The sequence below is a fragment of the Oryx dammah genome, unplaced genomic scaffold, assembly GCF_014754425.2.
Source record: "Oryx dammah isolate SB20612 unplaced genomic scaffold, SCBI_Odam_1.1 HiC_scaffold_8, whole genome shotgun sequence".
Taxonomy (NCBI): domain Eukaryota; kingdom Metazoa; phylum Chordata; class Mammalia; order Artiodactyla; family Bovidae; genus Oryx; species Oryx dammah.
The window spans coordinates 18,830,783-18,852,550 of NW_024070192.1; the positions used below are offsets into that span (position 1 = coordinate 18,830,783).

General features: G+C 50.3%; 1 protein-coding gene across 1 annotated transcript; it reads left to right on the forward strand.

Annotated features, from left to right (window-relative positions):
• Positions 1 to 1,152: 1,152 nt before the first annotated feature.
• On the forward strand, positions 1,153 to 6,199 carry SOST (sclerostin). The gene is made up of 2 exons (XM_040245214.1): positions 1,153 to 1,559; positions 4,190 to 6,199. The coding sequence occupies exons 1-2, from the start codon at positions 1,208 to 1,210 to the stop codon at positions 4,609 to 4,611; spliced, it is 774 nt and encodes a 257-aa protein (XP_040101148.1). The 5' UTR covers positions 1,153 to 1,207; the 3' UTR covers positions 4,612 to 6,199.
• Positions 6,200 to 21,768: the final 15,569 nt, after the last annotated feature.

The following is a 21,768-nucleotide window of genomic DNA, read 5'->3' on the forward strand; positions in this document are numbered from 1 at the left end:
GCTTTCTTTTCCTGCACCTCAGGTGTGAATCTTCCTCCCCCTCCCTGGGCCCTCTTTCTTTTCCAGGGTGTGTGTGTGTGCTCAATCGCTCAGTCGTGTCCAACTCTTTGCAACGTTATGGACTGTAGCCTGCCAGGCTCCTCTGTCCATGGGACTCTCCAGGCAAGAATACTGGAGTGGGTTGCCATACCTTCCTCCAGGGGATCTTCCCAGAGATCGAACCCAGGTCACCAGCATTGCGGGCAGATTCTTTACCATCTGAGGCACCAGGGAAAGGTAGCAATTCCTTCTGAGCTCTCTGTGGCTAGCTGGACCTGGTACTGCTTCACCGAATGCATCCATCCCATGCTCTGCACCAACAAGGTTTTCCACACAGGACTCAAAGCTGGTTTTGAAAAATGTAATGGTCTGGGAAACAAGAAAAAGAAATGTCAGCACTAAAAATGCTGGCTTCCACTTTTGCTAAGAAAAGGGATTTTGTGCCCTCCACTTCTACCCACAGCGTGGCCCGGGAAATAACTGCCTTTGGCACATCAGCCTGCCAAGAAGTGCCTGTCACCAAGCACAAGATCTCCAGGGAGCCTGAGCCGAGGTTTCCTCCTTGTCTCCATCACCAGAGCCTGTTGACCTCTCACCCTGGCCTGGAAACCAGAATCCCTGCCCCCTCGGAAGTAGAAGCCCCTGCTGTGACCCTCCAGACTTCCCTCTTGCCTTCCAGAGGGATGATGACAAGAGGGGCCTTCTTGGTCAGGATAATTGATGCTGAGCCACATGTAGACCAATGAGAGTTCTTAAAAAGCTGCCTTCTGCCTCTGCCTGGGTCCGTGGGGGCCAATAGACACCACCGTTTTATTTTGGTGGAGTGACAAATGAACTTGGCCTGAGAGATGGGATCAGCAGGGCTAAGACCTGCAGAGGACTCAGAGCTGTAGTTTGCTTCATTAAGCTAGTGCCGAGTTTGTTTTGAGAAAGCCCGAGGGGCCCAGGGAGGTAGAGATGAGGAACTGGAGCTCGTTTTGATATCTGAAAACTGCAGCCGCCTGCACGTGGGAGGCGCTGAGAGCAGGCTTGCCTCACACGCCCCCCTCACCGTTGGTCACCTGGGAGCACCAGCAGCAATTTGGGAGATTTCTGAGCTCAAGGAGGAGTCTTTGGGGAGGGCTTGCCTGGAGCACACCCCGTTCCCTCCTCCTGGGCTGAGGGAAGCATGGGACCAGCCCTGCCCCAGCCTGTCCTCATTGGCTGGCATGAGGCAGAGGGGGCTTTAAAAAGGCAAACGTGTCCAGGCTGGGGACGAGCCTGTGCTACTAGGAAGGCCGAGTGCCCTCCTCCAGCTGGCACTATGCAGCTCTCTCTTGCCCTGTGTCTCGTCTGCCTGCTGGTGCATGCAGCCTTCCGCGTGGTGGAGGGCCAGGGGTGGCAGGCCTTCAAGAATGATGCCACGGAAATCATCCCTGAGCTGGGCGAGTACCCTGAGCCTCTGCCAGAGCAGAACAACAAGACCATGAACCGGGCGGAGAACGGAGGGAGACCTCCCCACCACCCCTTTGAGACCAAAGGTATGTGACGCAGGAGAGTATTTTTAGCATAAGGGTCCTGGGAAGGTTCTCTTTGGGATTGTTACCAGCACCAGTGGACAGACAACTTTGCCAGGAGGCCAGGGAAAGATGCCATGTCAGCTGTATCCTTAGAACTCAAGTGCGAGGGCGTGGGGCTGACAGGGTCCTGGGAGTGAAAGCCCAGAGCAGGAGGGAGGCTGCGGTGGTGGGTGCAGCACTGGGACAGGCTCAGGGGCTCAGAAAGGAGATTTCAAAAAATCCCTTCCTGAGAATAGAGGAGTAGTGTCCAACTGCTGACCCCACTGGGGAGGGGACAAGGCAAGGGAGCTTCGTGTCTGTGAGCACCCGCTAGATGCAGTCGCTACATGGACTATGCCCGGACCGTACCCCAGGGAACTCCCAAGGTCCTCCTCCCAAGGAGGCTTCAGAGATGAAGTGGCTTGTTAAGCCAGCTGAGATTTGAAGCTAGTTTGATCCAATTACAAGACAGCCCTGGAAGGGGACTACATGGGGGATGTCGGAGGCCAAAAGTCACAGCGAATCCTGGCAAAGCAGTGAGAAAGGGACGCCCTTCAGCCCCCACCACCCATGATCTACCCAGTGAGCTGGCCCTTGAAGGAATGGGCGCTGCAGCTACCTGGGTAAAGGCCCTGGAGGGGAAGCAGCATCCTTGGGGCCAGGCGTGGACACAGGTGGCACCCTCTGTCCTGAGTCCCCACCCTAGACTCAGCCTTGCCTCCTTCCTGGGAGGGAGCCTGACCCTAGTGAAAGGGCAGAGACCCCACCTGGGTCCCTGGCTGGGTCTGCACAGAGAAGCCTGAGGGGCAGCGTGCGCAGCTGGCTCTGCAGCTGGCAGGAATGGCTGGGGGCGGGGGGCCGGAATGATGCTTCAGAGGAAGGCCCTCTGGCCACAGTCCAGGTGGGAGAAGAGTCCACGGCCCTGACCCTGGGATCCCATCCTGCCCCACCTCCCAACCAGCTGGGAATGGGGGCTCTGCAGAGGGCACGCCAGAGGAGCCGTGCCTCTCCCCTGCTCCTGCCCAGGGAAGAGCAAGTAAACTCAAGAGATGGGCTGTAAGGAACCCAAGACGTCCACCTCTCTGGGTTCCCATGAATGCCACAGGCGCAGAGGAAGCCACATGCTCCACAGTCCCCCTGTGCAGAGGAAGCACCTGACCTAGGGGTGCTATTCTTGGAAAGCCCCAAGCCTCCTTCCCTGGGCAAACAGGCCGTCCCCCCACACCACCCCTGCGGGCCTAGGAGCAGGGGCAAGGGTGCCAAACCAGACCAGAAACAAAAGGCCAGCCGGGGGAGGAAGGCAACCCCCCACAGCCCCCGCTGCTGTGCTTATTCTACAAGGTAGGGGCGTGGGGGGCTGGCTTTGTCTGTCTCCTCTCTGGTTTTGGTCATAGGACTATTTTTCATCCCTTTGTGTCACATTGAAACTGTCCCTATGAGACCCTTGGGGATGGACAGGTGCTCACATGAGGACCAGCTGTTTAAAAAAGCTCCTACCAGTCTAAGTCCATAGTAGGAGACATGATCAAGGTGTCTTCAGGCATCAAGCCAGACCTTAGAGCCCAATCTTCCCCCGCCCAGGGAGCAGGTCTATGCCACCACTGGGGTGTCCACAGAATAGCACAGAAGAAGAGACGCGCCCAGCACAGTGCCTGGTACACGCCAGGTACTTAATAAGTGTTTGTGGCAAATGAAGCTTTAGGTTTTCAGTCAGATCTTAGCCCCCTGATAGGGAAGGAACGGTAGTAAAAGTAGTAAAAGGCAGCCCTTTGGCCCCCCTCACTCCTCCACTCAACATCCCATGGTGCCCAGGCACACAACTTCCACTTTGTGGGAGACTGGAGGTGCAGGGGCCTCAGAGGCGCAGAGTCAGGAGACCAGCTCTGCCTTTCCGGAAGGAGCTTTTCCTTCTCCCGGCCTCAGTGATAATGAGGGGGTTGGAGGTGCTGCCATCGGCTCCTTTCAAGTCTAAGGACTTCAGTCTCCTCTCCACCTCTCCTCCCATCCCTCTCCTCCTCAGTAGCTGCTCTGATTTATTACCGTCAATTAACCCCTACTCCTTTCTCCATCCCCTCTGCACCCTGTCACTCCTCCCAACCAACTAGAAAAGGAATTTGGGAGAAGTCAGAGCCATTCAGAAGGTGTGGCTAATAACTACCCTGCTGAGGCCAGGGGCCCTGTGGGACAGATGTGACTTAAGTCTGGCGAAGAGGACCCCCTTGGAGAGGAATAATAACTGTAATAGCACCAACACTTCCAGCTCTTACTATGTTCCAGGCAGCATCCCCTGAATTATATATGTAAAGGATTGGCTCATTGAATCTTCAAGACAACCCGTTTTACAGATAGGAAGCACACAGAGGTTAAGCAACTTGTCCAAGGTCAGACAGTCATGGAACTGATATTCGAACCGAAGCAGTCACTTGGCTACAAAGTTTTAGGGCGAGAAGGTGGACCAGTGATCTTTCCACCAGCTCCAGAGTATCTGGGCCCTTCCCATAATAGACCTCCAGGGGTAAAAGCCTCTGGGGAGAGGCAGGTCTGGGGCAGGCAGGGGTGGTTTTGGGGGAACCGGGCCGGGTGGCCGTCCTCACGCGCGCCTCTCTCCGCAGACGCCTCCGAGTACAGCTGCCGGGAGCTGCACTTCACCCGCTACGTGACCGACGGGCCATGCCGCAGCGCCAAGCCGGTCACCGAGCTGGTGTGTTCCGGCCAGTGCGGCCCGGCGCGCCTGCTGCCCAACGCCATCGGCCGTGGCAAGTGGTGGCGCCCGAGCGGGCCCGACTTCCGCTGCATCCCCGACCGCTACCGCGCGCAGCGGGTGCAGCTGTTGTGTCCCGGCGGCGCGGCGCCGCGCGCACGCAAGGTGCGCCTGGTAGCCTCGTGCAAGTGCAAGCGCCTCACTCGTTTCCACAACCAGTCCGAGCTCAAGGACTTCGGGCCCGAGGCCGCGCGGCCGCAAACGGGCCGGAAGCTGCGGCCCCGCGCCCGGAGCACCAAAGCCAACCGGGGCGAGCTGGAGAACGCCTATTAGAGCTGGCCCGCCGCCCCATGGGCGGCCCCCAACCCGGGCGCCCCAGGTTTCCGCCCCCTGCGCGCGGTTTGATCGGTTGGGTTTCATTTTTAATACCTGCAACCCGGGGCCGGGGCGGGGTGCTGAGACCTTCCCGGCTGCAGGCCTTGTGGATCCCGGGGTCAGCAACCATCCCACCTCACGCCTGTGCCGAGGGGGTCCCGGGGGCAAGGGAGGGCGCTGAGAGTCACAGACACTGAGCCACGCAGACCCGCCCCGCCGGGGCCGCCTACTTTTGATGGTCCCACTTGAGAGGAGGCGGAAAAGGAAGCATTTCATTGCCCTGGAGTTTTAAGGTAGCAGTGGAGGGAAGCCCAGGAACTGGTTGAGCGTTCGATACGATTCCCCCTCCCCCACCTCTCTGCCAGGCAGAAGAGCCTTGAGTGCCTTGTTGTGACCAGAACACAAGACTAGGTCCCTAGATGGGGTTTCTAGTCCTGCCCCTGCCCCCAGCGTGCCAGGTGATCTCGGATAGTACGCTCTTGTCTTCCTGGACTTCGAGTTCCTCTTTGTAAAATGGAAGTGGGGGTGGGATAAGCATCTGGAGCGATCTGCTGTCACGTGACTCCATGGACTCGGGTGCCCTTTGAATGGGCAGAGGAGAGAGAGTTTGGATTGAATCATTGATGGGGTCGCTTCCAGAATTCGGAGTTGTAATCCTCTGATCTGACAGCCAAAGATGAAAAAAGGAAGAGTCTATTTATGGCTGACAGACTCGTGGGAGAAGCTGTGGTGTATCCCAGCCTGGGATCCCAGATGTTTCGCTACCTCCACTTTCCATCACAAAGGACACAGAAACAGCATCATCCATTGGAACAGAGAGTAAGGTCCCAAGGGTGGCGGGAGGCACAGAGATTACTCTCTGTACTCAAAGAGCACCACGGCCACCCCCCCAACCCGTACCCATCATGGCCGTATTTTATTTAAGGTCATCTTCTGTAGAGAAGCCCAAGGTCACAGCACACTGGGCTTGTGGGTCCAAGGAAGCAGACACCACCGGTTCAAAGACCAGAGGGCCCCTTTCAAGACCCTCCTCCTGCCTACCACTCAAGGAAACATTTCTGTTTGGAAAAGAGCTTCTTACTGCTGTTACGTGTGATGGCATAGCTTACATTAAAATAATATTATTGGGGAAAAAATTACAAGTGCTGTATATACGCTGAGAAACCGCAAAGCTTAATAGCTGCCATCCAAAAATCTTTTGGAAAATCATTTCCAGGCACCACTTACTTTCTATGCAGTTTTTAATTGCTTAAAAAAAGAATTTTTTTTTTTAAACGGAAGCACATGCCATGTGAAAGCCTGCCCAGCTGGTTGTTTTTGCAATCTTTTCAAGTGGAATTTGTCCACAAGAATGAAAGTAGCAGTTTTTGTTTTTTGGTTTTTTTTTTTCTAAAAAGTTAAGTTACATATTTATTTTCTCACTTAAATTATTTATGCAAAAGTTTTTCTTGTAGAGAATGACAATGTTAATATTGCTTTATGAAATACCAGTCTGTTCTTTCAGAATCCAGAAGCATTGTTAATAAAGACAACGAATTGTTGAGGAGAGGATGTGGTCTTGTTTTGTCAACCATATGTGGTCATTTCTGTCAACGTTAACATTCTTCTCTTGGTCACTAGAGCTCAAACCTGGGAGGCACCTTTGACAGTATTATGGTGGCCCTTGTGGCAATTACATCCTTCCTTTGAAAGGTCACGTTCATCCCTTCCTTTCCAAACCTAGACTTCATCCCTTCACCTCGGCCATTGTATTAACCTCAGCCTAGTCTCCTTTCCACACAGCCTGGCCCCCACGCTGTCTTCCAAAAACACTGTTCTCCTCATGTCATACCTCTGTTCAAAAACTCCTCGGGACTTCCCTGGTGGTCCAGTGGTTAAGACTTCTGCTCCCAATGCAAGGTGACTGGGTTCAATTCCTGGTCAGGGAACTAGATCCCACATGCTACAACTTAGAGTTCGCATTCCATAACGAAAGATCCCAAGTGACACAATGAAGATCAAAGATCCCACGTGCTGCAACAAAGACCTAGTGCAGCCAAATAAATAAAAACATTTTAAATCCTTCAATAGCTCCTCCTATCCAGGATCAAGTTCAGGCTTCTCAGTCTGACATGGAAGACTGCTTGATCCCCATCCCCCACTCTCCCAGACTCCCTAATGACTCCCAAGTGGCCCCAGAGTTTACTGCCCTCATTTTCCACCCCCCAACAACTCCTGCTCTTTCTTTGGGGTTCATGTTCCTTGTCACCTCTTCCCTGAACCTTCCAGAAATATTCCAACTCCCACTGATCCCCTCTCCCCAGATGTCCGGCCCCTTTGTCTCTGTCACTCCTTTGACTTTTGATTCTATGTCTTCCATTTAACATTTCTTCATGGGTCACCTGTCCCACCCAGTTAAGCCATGTTCAGTACCAGAATAGACACAAAGTCAAGTGTCAGGACCAGCTCACAGGAGCTCAGTCAAGCTTTTTCCCAAATGTGAATCTAATGCCTCCGTGATGAAAATGTAAACTCTTCACAAGCAAGGACCATGACTTGTGCTTTTTTCAAAACTCTTGTCTCATTTCATAGTGCTAGGCACTAACAGAGGCTCAAGAAATACTCTCCCTTTGCCATAAGATGACCCTTTGCAAAGGTTTGAATCCAGCCCATCTTGGGGTAACCCCACCCCAAGATCTTCCCTGTAATTTTCCCCCTTAACTCCCAATAAGCCCTCCTAAACCCATTATCATCATCCGCAAGCCTTTGATAGGTGTCAGTGGATGCTGCTGCCTCCAGGCCCCAAGGAGACCTCAGTGAGACCCTGCAGAGAATCCATGCATCATGAGGAGAGTCCCAGGGCCCAGAACACGAGCTCAGGTGGGAAATGGCTACATCGTCCAGCCCTCCAGAGGCGATGTGGCACAGTTGGGTGGGCAATGGGCTCTGGAGCCAGGTTGGTGTTTGAACATGAGGACATGGAGGCACCAAGGGGTTAAATGGTTTGCCCATAGCCAGCCGTAGGCTCAGATCCTTACCCTGACACCCACTCGAGCTGCTCAGAGACTGGTGGTCATGTGGGCAAATAAGCAGGTCACACTGTTCTGTACAAAGTGTTACAGGGACCAAGGATGGCAGTAATTTGCTCTGTGGTGGGTGGGAATGAGGGATCAAGCTTAGGGAGGGTTTCAAAGAGGTGGATTAGCAGTTTACCAGGTAGAGAAGGGAGAGAAGGCAATGGCACCCCACTCCAGTACTCTTGCCTGGAAAATCCTATGGACGGAGGAGCCTGGTAGGCTGCAGTCCATGGGGTCGCGAGCGAAGAGTCGGACATGACTGAGCGACTTCACTTTCACTTTTTACTTTCCTGCATTGGAGAAGGAAATGGCAACCCACTCCAGTGTTCTTGCCTGGAGAATCCCAGGGACGGGGAGCCTGGTGGGCTGCTGTCTATGGGGTTGCACAGAGTCGGACATGACTAAAGTGACTTAGCAGCAGCAGCAGCAGGTAAAGAAGGGAGCATGGACATTCTAGGCAGAGGGCACGGCCCCAGCCAAGACACTGAGGCTGAAGGTTCATGGGCGGAGGAGACTCAATTCCTTAATGTGTACTGAGTCCTTGCATTGTGCGAGGCAGTGTGGGGGAACAGAGGATTCAAACCAACCCCTAACCCCAAGTTAGCACCTAGGGTCTGCTTCTGGGACCCAGAGATTTAGCAGAGATAACCCAGGCTATAATCCCATTACCACGAGGGGAAAAAAAACCCAAAGGCTAAATTGTAGGTCGGGTTAAGGGTTATTTATGGAAAGTTATATTCTACCTACATGGGGTCTACGAGCCTGGCGCCAATCAGAAACGGAACAGACAACAGGCTCAGTTGGGAGGGCAGCGTTGTGCTGTGGGAGTGTTATGCTCTGGGGGTGCAGCCAGACGTGGGGCTTGTATTAGTAGTCTGAGAGTTGGACAGACAGAGGGAAATATTAATAGGTCTCTCTGTCTCTGTCTCTCAGACACACACATTTCTTGCTCTACCTATATCACAAGTACGGACCAGACCATCTTTGCACAAGGAGGTAGAGCAGAAGAAACTCAAAGAAGTCACAGGAAACCGTTTTCCTTGAAGCAGGCAGGACTTGGGCAGCTGGGGAAGGTGGAGAACCCGCAAAAGCCACCTGCATGTGAGCTGAGCTTCCAGACGTGGGAGCTGGAGGCTGGGGCCGTATCCCATACCCCTCCTACCTGATCCCAGACTCAGGCTTGCCCTAGGTCCTGATCACTGAGCTCTGAGGCCTGCAGTCCTTCCTACTCGCCCCTCCCCGTTCCTGGAGTGCATCCTCTGTGTTCTCGCTCATCCAAGGGCAGGCAGAAGGCGTCAGATCTGGCAGCTTTGACCAATAGCTGAAGTGCCTTTAGTGGCCAGAGGGGCAGAAGGCAGGGGGACTATTGCTCTTAATACAATCGTGTGCCTGGTTTGTCCAGGACACCTATGGGCTCAATGTAATTATTAATAGCTGCCCCTTTTAGTCTCAAAAGTGTCCTGATTTGGACAATAAACTATCTGGCTCCCCTGCTATTAAGAGACACAACTTTCTGTGGAGTGGTTGGGGTTACCCATTTCTAAATGCTGGTCCTTTGCCTGGGCTGCTCCCTTGCCTGGGCTGCTCCCCAGGGCACCCCCAGTACCCAGCATGTGGTAGGTGCCTCATAGGCATCATGGTTGCATAGTCGTTGTTCAGTTTCTATAGGATTTCTTTCCTCATGAGATCAGGTGGGCTTCGTGGGTGGTGCTAGTAGTAAAGAATCTGTCTGCCAATGCAAGAGACCTAAGTGCATGTGGATTTGATCCCTGGGTCTGGAAGATCCCCTGGAGGAGGGCATGGCAACCCACTCCACTATTTTTTTTTTTTTTGATTGAAGGATAATTGCTTTACAGAATTTTGTTGTTTTCTGTTAAATCTCAACATGAATCAGCCATAGGTATATATATATATATGTATATATATATATATATATATATATATATCCCTTCCCTTTTGAACCTCCCTCCCATCTCCCTCCTCATCCCACCCCTCTAGGTTGACACAGAGCCATTGTTTGAGTTTCCTGAGACATACAGCAAATTCCCGTTGGCTATCTTTTTTGCATACTGTAATGTAAGTTTCCATGTTACTCTCTCCATATCTCACCCTCTCCTCCCCTCTCCCTATGTCCATAAGTCTGTTCTCTATGTCTGTTTCTCCATTGCTGCCCTGCAAATAAATTCTTCAGTACCATTTTTCTAGATTCTGTATATATGCGTTAGTATATGATATATATCTTTCTCTTTTTATCCACCTCATTAGAACTGACTCAAATGCACTCTTTTTTATGGTTGAGTAATATTCCATTGTGTATATGTACCACAACTTCTGTATCCATTCATCTGTCGATGGACATCTAGGTTGCTTCCATATTCTAGCTATTGTAACCAGTGCTGCAATGAACAGTGGGGTACATGTGTCTTTTTCAATTTTAGTTTCCTCAGGGTATATGCCTAGGAGTGGGATTGCTGGGTCGTATGGTGGTTTTATTCCTAGTTTTTTAAAGGAATTTCCATACTGTCTTCCATAGTCTTCCACTTCAGTATTCTTGCCTGGAGAATCCCTATGGACAGGAGCCTGGTGGGCTAAAGTCTATAGAGTAACAAAGAGTCAGGCACAACTGAGCGACTTACACACACGCACGAGATTAGGTGGATGGAATGGACTGGGATGTATGGATGGTGGTGGGAGGAGGGAGAGGCTTGATCAGATTATTTCATAGTGGGTTTCTGAGGATAAGACACAGCTCTTACCCTCAAGCAGTTTCTAACCTTGCTCAGGGTTAAGTGGAAAACGAGGGCACTAAGTACCATTGTGGAGTATGTGACCACTTGCCAGCAGAGTGGCAGAGTCAAGAGGGGGTGGGGGGCTTGAGGAAACAAGGCAGGGGTGGGCTCCATCTGAGCTGTGAAGGCTGTGAGGACGCAGAGAGGAGAGGCAGTGGAAGCCAGAGGAGCTGCGAGGGGAGCAGTGGCGATGCTGGCATGGGACCTGGCACGCAGTGGGCTCTCTCTAGTTATGATTACTACATACGGAAGCAGAAGCCAGGAAGGAGAGAAGGGTGGGGGCAGGGGTAGATACTGTCTATCATGGCAGGAGAGAGGGGGCATCCACTGGCAAGGGGGAGGGGCTGAGTCCCCATAAAGGTGGCACTGACTCCCGGGGGAAAGGCAAGGAGCTGAATGGCAGGTGCCCCAAGCGATATTCTGTTCTCCACCAGCCTGGCAGTGCTGCTTTGGAGACTAAATCCTGCCTTTCTTACAACCTCCCTCAGCCCCAGTTCCCAATTTCCCTCCAATTGCCTGGGTTCCCTGAGCTTGGGTTCTGCCCATAGAGAAGGCCAGAGCTGGCAGTGGGCAACTGCATGTGGGAGACTGGTACCCAGGAGGAACAGTAAGAAAGAGAGATGGAAAAAGAGGAGCCCAGACCACAAACCCTCACTTGCTTGACACCTTCTTGAGGGCTGATCCTGCCAGCAGTTTGAAGGCGGAGGCAGGAGAGATGGGGGCAGGAGAGGAAGTAGGAGAAAGGAGAAGATGGACATGGGAGGGAGAAGAGAAATAACCAATCATTCATTCCACTGAAATTGACTGGGTGCCGGCAGCATACCAGGCATCACCCTAGGCTCTGGGCACAAGGTCGCCATCACGGAGCCTCTCAAAGCTCCCTGCTGGCTGGGAGGTGGATGTTAGAGAACAAGGAAACGCATAGCATGATGCCCAGGAGTGAAAAGTTCGGTAAAGAAAAATAAAGCTGATGAGTAAATAGAGCACCCTGGAGGTGGCCAGGCCAGGCCTCTCTGAGGAGGTGGTATTTGAGATGAAACCCAAAGGCAGTGGGGGAGTGAGCCACACAAGGATGGGGTGGGGCGGGGGCGATGTGTGTGCCTGGAGGGGAACGGCAAGTGCAAAGGCCCTGAAGGTATGGAGGGGGTGGAGAAGCGACACCACTAATTGCCTTGGGTGCCTTTCAGGCGTCTCCATGCCAAGGCTGCTAACCCCTGATCTGGAAGCCAGCGTGGTAATTATAATTATAGTAGGATGAGGTATGTGTGTGTGTGTGTGTGTGTGTATAAAAAAGAGAGACTCTCTCTTTGTGTGTTCTCCTGTCTCTGTATATTAAAGACCAAGTGACTCCCAGTCAAGAATAATTTGCATATGTAGAGAATTCTCTGGTGGTCCAGCGGTTTGAGCTGCCCAGGTGGAGCAGTGGTAAAGAATCTGCCTGCCAATACAAGAGATCAAGAGATGCGGGCTCGATCCCTGGGCGGGGAAGATTCCCCTGGAGTAGGAAATGGCAACCCACTCCGGCATTCTTGCCTGGAAAATTCCAAGGACAGAGAAGCCTGGCTGGCTAGAGTCCGTGGAGTCACAAAGAGCTGGACATGACTGAGTGACTGAGCGCATTCACACAGGGGACCTCCCTGGCAGTCCAGCAGTTAGACTTCACCTTTCAACGCAGGGGTTATGGGTTCAATCCCTGGTCAGGAAGGCTAAGATCCCACATGCCTAGCGGCCAAAAAGTCAAAAAACAGAGAACAGAAACAATATTGTAACAAATTCAATAAAGATTTTTTAAATGGTCCACAAAAAATCTTTTTAAATTAATTATTACTTAATTGATAAATAATTATTAATTATTCAAGCCTTTATTCTTAAAGCATGAGATAGGTTTGATTAAAGTTGTGGGCACTGGACAGATGCCTTCTTTCTAGGACACACATATGTTATGAATTCATATATAAGAAAGTCCTCAGCTTTTAGTGGATGCCCACAAAATTCAGCCAGGATTAGAAGCAAGGACTAGCTTGGCTTGGGAAAATGCAGACGTGTACACGTTGATTATTCTTTCCTGCCATGGCTCTAACCCAGACATATATATATATGTGTAGAAGTATACATGTTTATTCTGAGACCCTGGATCAGGGGATGGAGATCTGAAGGGGAAGTAGGAATCTAGAAATTAATTCCTTTCCAAAAGATTTGTTCTTACTTATGGAAACTGGACATGATTTTTCCCATCAAGGGGCACACTCATGTGGCAGCATCCACTATAAACCCCTTTCCTAGAAAACTGGCTTTCATCCATGCTGGTAAGTGTGCCTAGGACACTCTCCTTCTACTTCTCTGGTCTAGAAAGTCTTCTTGACCCCCAGGTCTCAAATGCTGCCTCCTTATGGGGTCAGACCACCATGCCATGTACATACCTCATCACAGAACATCACATGGGCTGAACCTGGCTACCTCTTCTATCACATGTGAGTCTATGGAGGGCAGGGTCCCAGGCTTTGCACATTTGTAGCCCCAGTGCCTTTGCACAGGCTTGGCCAGAGTTGATGCTTAATACTTGTTTATTGAATTAATGGATATTTGGACAGTAGGGCACGATCTTAGCAGCAATGAAAACTCCAGCATCCTTCCAGCTGAGCAGCAGGCAAGAGCTCTAGGACAACCTTTCCAAAAGCATTTCCTTCATTCAAGTTCCGTAGCTTTGCAATGTTGTTGGGGGCAGCGGGGCCCCTCCCAAGGAAACCAAGGCCATGGTTGTTTACCCAGGAAATTATCAAGCATGCAAATTACAGACACCTCTATCACTTGGCCAACAATTTGGTGTTGTGGTGTGAGGTTATTTCTATGTCTGAAGAAAACAGCTCAGCTCTGACTAAAGAAATAAATGATATCATTTTTCGTTCAGGCAACCAGATTCCTTGGTACAAAAGGCTCCCTGGGGAGGAACGCCGGGACAGCGTGGCTCCTCTGAGGCTATTTACATCTGTCAGCTTCTCTAATCTCTGGCCTGCCTTCCTCTGCCTGTTTCCTTCCTTCACACAGAGGTTGGTGTTGAGCCCTGTCCTTGCAAAGAGAATGCTGGGCCACCGGTCCTCACGTATGCACTGAGGGTGGGTGGGGTGTGAGGTTTTGGCCGAGTGGCATTTGGGGTATTTTTCCCCCTTTTTCTTAGAAACCAGCTTCAATTTAAGATAATGACTCTCTGGCTGGCTGGTGATCGCTATTTGGAGGGACTTATTTTTCCCTGTTCAATTTGGCTAGAAGAAATTGGATCTAAAGGGGAACATTTTCTTAAAATGTTGCTGGACAGTTTATAAGGCACCAAGGGTTGTTTTCCGGGTCACCTGTTCATGATAGCCTGGGTGTCTTTGTCTTAAAAGAAGAGATGGAGTTGGAAACAGACTCCTAAGCCTTTTATGACCAATGGGGTCAGGATGGTTCTCTAAAATGTCACTGACTCTGCAGTGTCTTTAATGGGAAGGGAATCTAAAAAAGAGAGAATGCTTGTATATGTATAACTGATTCCCTTTGCTGTACAGCAGAAGCTAACACAACATTGTAAAGCAACTACACATCAGCAAAAAATTAATTTAAAGAAATGTCACTGAAATCCTGGGTAATAAAGGCCCTGAGAAATCATTTGGTCCAGACTTTGCAGAAATATTTCAATTCCTGCACAGCCAGCTCCCATCTCCTCTCCAGCTCTCCCTCACCTCCACCTGGCTCCCCACTACACCCACACTGAATTCCTCAAAAGCACCTGCTTGTAGCTTATGCTGTTCCCTCTGCCTGGAATGTTCTCCCTGAATTCTCTGCACTCCAGTCTCAGCTCAGATGCACCTCCTCCGAGGCCTGCCCTGACCTCCCCATCTGGAACAGGACTCTGCTGGTCTCTTTCCCAACCCTTCTCACAATGTGTCATTTTGCATTAGTGTCACGTTGCGTCTGCTTTGGCTGCCCAGTTGTAAGCTCTATCAGGCAGGGGCTGAGTTGGTCTGCTCCCCGCCGTGTCCTATGCTGAGACCAGGAGCCTGGCACACAGCAGGGCTCAGAAAATGTTTGCAAATGAATGAACTGGCAAGGGGCAAGGGGGCCGCCAGCACACACCCTCTACCACCCATGTTAAGAGGACTATTGCAGGCATTGTTTAAATACTGGATCGCAGTCACAGCCAAGCTGCTATCAGCTCACACAGCCCTCCTCCCTGAGATCGGGTAAGAGACCCAGACCTGGAAAAATGTTTTAAGCTTTTCTATTTCTCATCCTTTGTTTCTTTAGCACAAGATTCTTTCCTTCCCTTAATCACTGTATTTCCCTTCCCTGTTCCCAGTACTCATTCCTTCATCAGACTTCATTTTAAACCAATACCATTCATCGAATCCATTTCATGGTTCTCCTGGTCCTGAGTGCTATCTGGGGAAGACCCAGGAGTACCCTCTGAAGTCAGCGTGGGGCTCCTTCACTCTGTAGCTTTTGCTTGGCTGACCAGCTGGGCACCTCCAGCCCCTCGGGAGCTGCAGCCTGACACCTGGGATGTCCCCGCCCCCTCATTCCCTCCATCTGACCCACGACCACTATATATGTGGTTTCTACCTCCTTCTCTAGGCCTAATGGCCCTTGAATCCATTCATTTCTCTCCAGCACCACCCCCTGTTTTAGCCACCCTCTCCCCTGTCCCCACCTCCAAGGTTTTCCAGGCCTCTGGCCTTAACCTCCTCCAAGTCAGTTATTCAAAGGCTTGGAATCTGATCCTGCCCCTCCTCTACTTACCACTCATGATGGTGAGCCCTCATCTCAGCAGGCCCTGGGCCAGACTCAGCAGGCCCAGTTCCAGCTCCTTCTCTTCCCACAGCCCGGCAACCTCCCAGGTGCCTCGCTGGGCCCCTCTCAGTTCCCACAGGACCACACCCTCTCACACCTCTGGCCTTTACATGGTTGGTCACTCACCTACAAGCATTTTCCTGCATCACCTGCTACTCTTGCCTCAGCTTACATCACTTTCTCCTAGAAGTTCTCCCGCCACCGAGTTTCCCAACCTGGACCAGGACCCTCCTCTGAATTCTCAGGGCAGATCGTACTTTCCCTTCTTGTGCCCTTGGCACAGTGTCCTTTTATGGCCAATTTACTGCTTATTTTCTCTGTTAGACTTAAAGCTTCATGAGGACAGGGGCAGGTTATCTTGCTCAGGGCAGCAGAGAGGACCCTGATTTGAAAATTCTGTGACTTGGAGGTGCAGGAGCAGTCAAACTGGAAGGATATAAAATTGACCTAGGTTTGCCTCGGGAGCCCAGCCAAGAGGCTCTGATCTCCCAGAATGGGAAAGGAGGAGGCCCAGGCATCCTGTGGTCTGCTCTTGTCTTCAAGCAGAATGACTGCGTTCCAGGAAAACAAACCAAGGGACACCCCTCTGAGACCTGTAAATAAGACTTGGAGCAGAGGGGCTGGACCCATCTCCCCCTTCTCCTGGAAGGTGGCCTGAGGAGGGCACAACTCTCCTATCATCTGAGTGTGAGAGGGTCCACTCCTTCTCTAGCCCTGGGTATTAAGAGGTCTACCCCAGGTGAGCTCTGTGTGTGTGTGTGTTGGGGGAGATGCTTATGGAGATTTTTTCTTTTTTTTGCTCCTAAAAAGGGACTCATGATAAAGATTGTATTGATCAGGATCGAGCCAAGGAAGCAGCATATATGGGAATAAGGGGTTTATTATAGGCCTGAGACCCCACAGTGGGAGGAGCTGGGGAAATGACGTTCTGAAAGGGGAATTAGACAATCAGAGAAAATATCACTCACCAGTCTTGCCACCAAGACTGTGTCAAGTTTGAGTGGCTGACAAGTTTGGGCTTGCAGGGAAACTTGGGAAACCAAGCATGTCCAAGGGCCAAAAGGGCTGTGATGGGAGCTAGTGTGGACGCTGGTGGGAGCCGTGGCTCCACAAGATCAGCGTTGGGACAGGGACCAGAGGACACCTGGACACTTTAATGGGAAGGGAATCTAAAAAAGAGGGGATGCTTGTATATGTATAAATGATTCCCTTTGCTGTACAGCAGAAGCGAACACAACATTGTAAAGCAATTATACATTAGCAAAAATTAATTTAAAGAAGTGTCACTGAAATCCTGGGTAATAAAGGCCCTGAGAAATCATTGGTCCAGACTTTGCAGAAATATTCCAATTCCTGCACAGCCAGCTCCCATCTCCTCTCCAGCTCTCCCTCCCCTCCACCTGACCAGAGGACACCTCTGGTCCCTGTCCCTCTTGTTTCTGACAGTCACAGTGCTGAGGGTCAGTGCAGCTTCGCTGCACTTTTCCAAATCTCACAAAATTTCCCCTTTTGACCTACTCTATCCCAGACCTATATGGAGAAAGGGATTCTGGGAAGTGTCATTCATTCCCAGACTAACCAAGTTGCCATAATACAAGCCAGCATAAGGATCTGCCCCTCATCTCTCCAGCTTCCTCTCCTTTACCTCCCCTCGGTGCCCTGGCCCCTATTTACATTTCCCCATCCTGTCTGCCCCTGCTGTGCCCTTAATTTGCAAAGCCCATGCTTGCTCCCTTCTTGAGCTGGTTCACTCTACGTAGATTTCAGGATCTGAAGATCCCTGAGAAGTTTTTCCTCTCTGAGATTCCTGCTCTCCTCTGGGCTCCCAGAGGACATTGAGACAAACCCATACTTCACCTCCCATTGCCTGCAGTGTCTTTCTCATCCCCAGGTCACTGAATATCTAAGGAATAAGGAGCCTGCAGTGTGAGCCTGTGTCCAGCACAGGGTAGGGTGTTGGGGAGCTCCAGGGAGAAGCCGGGCACTCCAGCACAGAAGCCACTCAGCCACTGGTTTGTTTTGCTGTGCTTTGGAGTAACCTGGGGAGCTTGTTCAAAATTCAGGTTCCCAGTCCTCACCTCCTTGAGTTCTGACTGGGTAGCTCTGGAGTTGGGCCCAGGAACCTGCATTTTGTAGCAAATATGGTGAGTGATTCTGATATTGGCAGTCCTACCCCATGAGGTTGACTCTTTCTATTTGGGCTGAGCTTTTTTGTTTTTCCTCCTTTTAGGCCACACTCTGCAACACATGTTGGATCTTAGTTCTCCAACCAAGAATTGAACCTGTGCCCCCTACAGTGGAAGCATAGTGTCTTAACCACTGGACTGCCAGGGACATTCCTGAGCTCTTTTTTTTAAAAGAAGTTTGATTTTTTTATAAAGTTCTATCTCTTGTAACAGAAAAATAAAGGACTTTTACAGAATTTATTAACAATGCGTGTGTTAGTCACTCAATCGTGTCCAAAGCTTTGCGACCCCATGGACTGTAGCCTGCCAGTCTCCTCTGTCCATGAGATTCTCCAGGCAAGGATACTGGAGTAGATTGCCATTCCCTTTTCCAGGGGATCTTCCTGCCCCAGGGATCAAACCTGGGTCTCCTGCATTGCAGGCAGATTCTTTACCATCTGAGCCACCAGGAAAGCCACTTACTGTCAAAATATTTCTAAGTCCCTACAGGTCACATTCAGCTTTCATTGAAAGCATTGACACCAGACTACGGGATTTAAAAGTTCCCATGTTTCCTAAAGGGTTGGCGATGGGAGCGCCAAGGAGAAGGTGGTGGGGACACATGTAAAGTCTGTATGGAGCCCTGCCAGGGGCCCAGCCTGGGCACAGAGGCCCAACAACATCTTGACCCCAAGAAAATCTTCTTGCCGACTTGGGAACCCATGCTGAGACATTCCGAGAAGGCATCAGTGGAGAAAAGCTGAGGGGATGGCGGGTGGACTCAGGCCCATGGGTGGGGCCCAGAGCACATGCCTCAGCAGCACAGGATCTGAGGACCTCCCCTGCAGGTCTCCCAGGGTGCTGGAACAGGAAGTAAATTATTTCCCTATCACATCAGGGATAAAGATCTGGTGTCCCGGAGGCACCTTGGGCCCAGTTGGCTGGGCATGCGGACATGTGCCGGGTGGAGGCAGCCAGCTTCAAGGCTGCAGAAGATTGACAGTGAAGGAGCTGGCAGCAGGGCAGGAGCCAGAGCATGCTGGCTCCCACAGAGCCGGGCCTTGCCAGCTTCAACATCTGCCTGGTCCTTCAAAGAAAGTGACTCAGGGCCCCAGGAGAAGGGGAGGAGACTCTCTGCCCTTCCAGACCTTCTCAGCCAGGTGGTGGGAATTTGGCGTGTCCTTGGCTTCTTCCAGGGGGCAGCTGGATGGGACGCTGACTCAGTTATCTCCCAACTTAGGCCATTATTTTATTTAAAATACAGAGCAGGGACTTCCGTGATGGTCCCAGTGGCTAAAAATCCACCTTCCAGTGCAGGGGACACTGGTTCAATCCCTGGTCAGGGAACTAAGATCTCACATGCTGTGGGACAACTAGAGAGTGGGTGAATCGCAGCAAAAGATCATGCAACTAAGACCTGAAGCAGCAAATAAATAAATTAAATTAAACACAGAGCAAATAACCCCACTCCTCCCAGTCAACACAAGCACAGCTTGCGTTCATGTGTAATTCCTTAGTCTTGCTTCTTGTGTATATGTGTGTATGACTGCAGGTCCATAAAGTTTTGTATTCTTCATGACAACGTAAGCATTTTCCATGTTGTTACAGAGTCTTCTTTTTAAAAAAATGTTTATTTATTTGGCTGAGCCGAGTCTTAGTTGCAACACGCGGGATGTTTAGCTGTGGCATGCGAACACTTAGTTACAGCATGCAGGATCCAGTTCCCTGACCTAGGATCAAATCTGGACCCCATGCATAGGGAACATGGAGTCTTAGCCACTGGACCACCAGCGAAGTCCCAATGCATAGTCTTCATAACCATTACTCCTAATGGCTGCCCAGAGCACTGGGATGGTGGACAATGGTTTCCTTAAAAATTGACTATTGTCCTCTGATTCACCCGTTAGTCACAATGTCCTATCTGTTTCTAGCCTCAAACCCTGGTCCTCTCAATCTGGTCCCTTACCTTCTGATCTCTTCCTGAATTCTCATTGCTAGAGACTTTTCCCTTTATCTCCCAGTTGTTATGTCATACTCACCCCTCAGAACTGACAACTCAGAGAATGCCATCTCAAAGATTCGAAAAACCTGAATTCCCATCCATTTGAGACTGCTGCTGCTGCTGCTGCAGCTAAGTCACTTCAGTCGTGTCCAACTCTGTGCGACCCCATAGACGGCAGCCCACCAGGCTCCCCCGTCCCTGGGATTCTCCAGGCAAGAACACTGGAGTGGGTTGCCATTTCCTTCTCCAATGCGTGAAAGTGAACTCGCTCAGTCGTGTCTGACTTCGTGATCCCATGGACTACAGCCTACCAGGCTCCTCCACCCATGGGATTTTCCAGGCAAGAGTACTGGAGTGAGACTGTTAGTATATTATAAACAGAAGCTATGACACAAGATTGCCAACTATTTTAATGTTTACACTGAACAGACTGACACTTTTATCAGATAATAATATGCTGGGACACTGTCATGAAACTCACAAGGAATGTACAAATCCATAAGGCATCACAGGTGGTACTGACTGTCCAAGGGTGGAAGACAAGATCAAGGCCAAGTGACAAATGTCCTCTTTTAGTCTTTTCACAGTTGCTCTCTGGGACTAAGCATGCAACCGCATTTGAAAATAATAGCAGAAGTCTAAATTTGAGACTCATTGAGAAATTAGACCTGCAACAACCTCTCTCCAGACAGCTCCCATGCTCATACACAGTTCTAAAAAAATAAGGTAATTCAAAATGCTTCTCTAGAACTGGCCTTTGACCTACCTTCCCAGGCTGAATATGGCATCCATCCTCAGATCTCATGCCTTTTTGATTGAGTAATTCCCCCATCAGGCTCAGATCCTGGGATGCTCTCCTGGGTTACACCTTTGGCTGTGCAAGTCAGCATTTGGAACACCTGATGGTTTATAATATTTTCATTATTATAAATATGGTGGATGGGGTTCTCTGACCCTGTCAGCCTCTTTCCCCTCTCTGTCGTCATCCCTACTGGAGAGTGAGTCTTATTTTTTGTTAAAAAAAAAATTGTTTTTAAGTCATTATTGAACTTGTTACAATATTGCTTCTGTCTTACGTTTTGGTTTTTTGGTCAGGAGGTATGTGGGATCTTGGTTTACCGACCAGAGATCAAACCTGCACCCACTGCATTGAAAGATGAAGTCTTAACCACTGGCCCACCAGGGAATTCCCAGAGAGAGAGTCTTTTAACATCATAGATCATTACAATGATACCTTGAGAATCCACCATAATGAGAGTCTGATTATGTTGAGGGTCCTCCACTCAGAGGACAGAGGGAATGCAAGGCGGTGGTCGTGCCCACCTTGGACATTGAACATCTTTGCCCAGGTGGGTTTTTCTCTATTATTTTTTTCCAGGAGAGGGACATTTCAGTGGTTCCCTAACAGATTGCCTGATTGCTTTCCAGCTGACAGATACCAGTTTACAATCCCATGACTCAAAAAGACCGAAAAAAATGTCCCTGTCCCGACACATATTAATATGCAATAAATAAATTTTTAATAGCAAGCAGAATGGAAAATCCCAAAGGCAGTGGGGCAACATGCTGTTGCTGGAGAGAGAACATCTGGATTTGTAACCTCTGGGGCCACTTCAAATACATTTGCACAGGATTTAAAGGTCATTAGTAGATGTTGCTAAACGAAATCAATAAAATGGATACGGCACACTCTTCAAAGGTCTTAGAGCAGGGGCAGATGGGGTTTTATTCTCAGAAATCCCACAAGGCCTTGACGTCGCAGTGTGATCCTCGTGGCAGGAATTGATTCAGGGCCCTGCCATCAGAAGGCTTCCGTGGCCACTGCTCTGCCCGACTGATGACTCCTTCCGGATTCAAATTCCTGGGGTACAAGTCTGAGTGCTTTAGCTGGGGCAACAGTCACATCAGAATTCCACGAAACAAGAGAGAGGTAACTGTTCAAATAAAACTAGAAGGACTTTCCTGGTGGTCTAGTGGCTAAGACTCTGTGGTCCCAGTGTAGGGGGACCAGGTTCAATCCCTGGTCAGGGAACTAAATCCCACATGCCGCAACTAAGAGTTTCCAAGCTGCAACTAAATATCCCACATACTGTAACTCAGAGCTGGCACAGCCAAATATATATATATATATATATATATATATAAATTAAAACTAGGGAGTCTTCCCTAGTGGTCCAGTGGTGAAGAATTCACCTTGCAATTCAGGGGATACCGGTTCGATCCCTGGTCTAGAAAGATCCCACACGCCTTGGAGCAATTAAGCCCGTGGGCCACAGCTA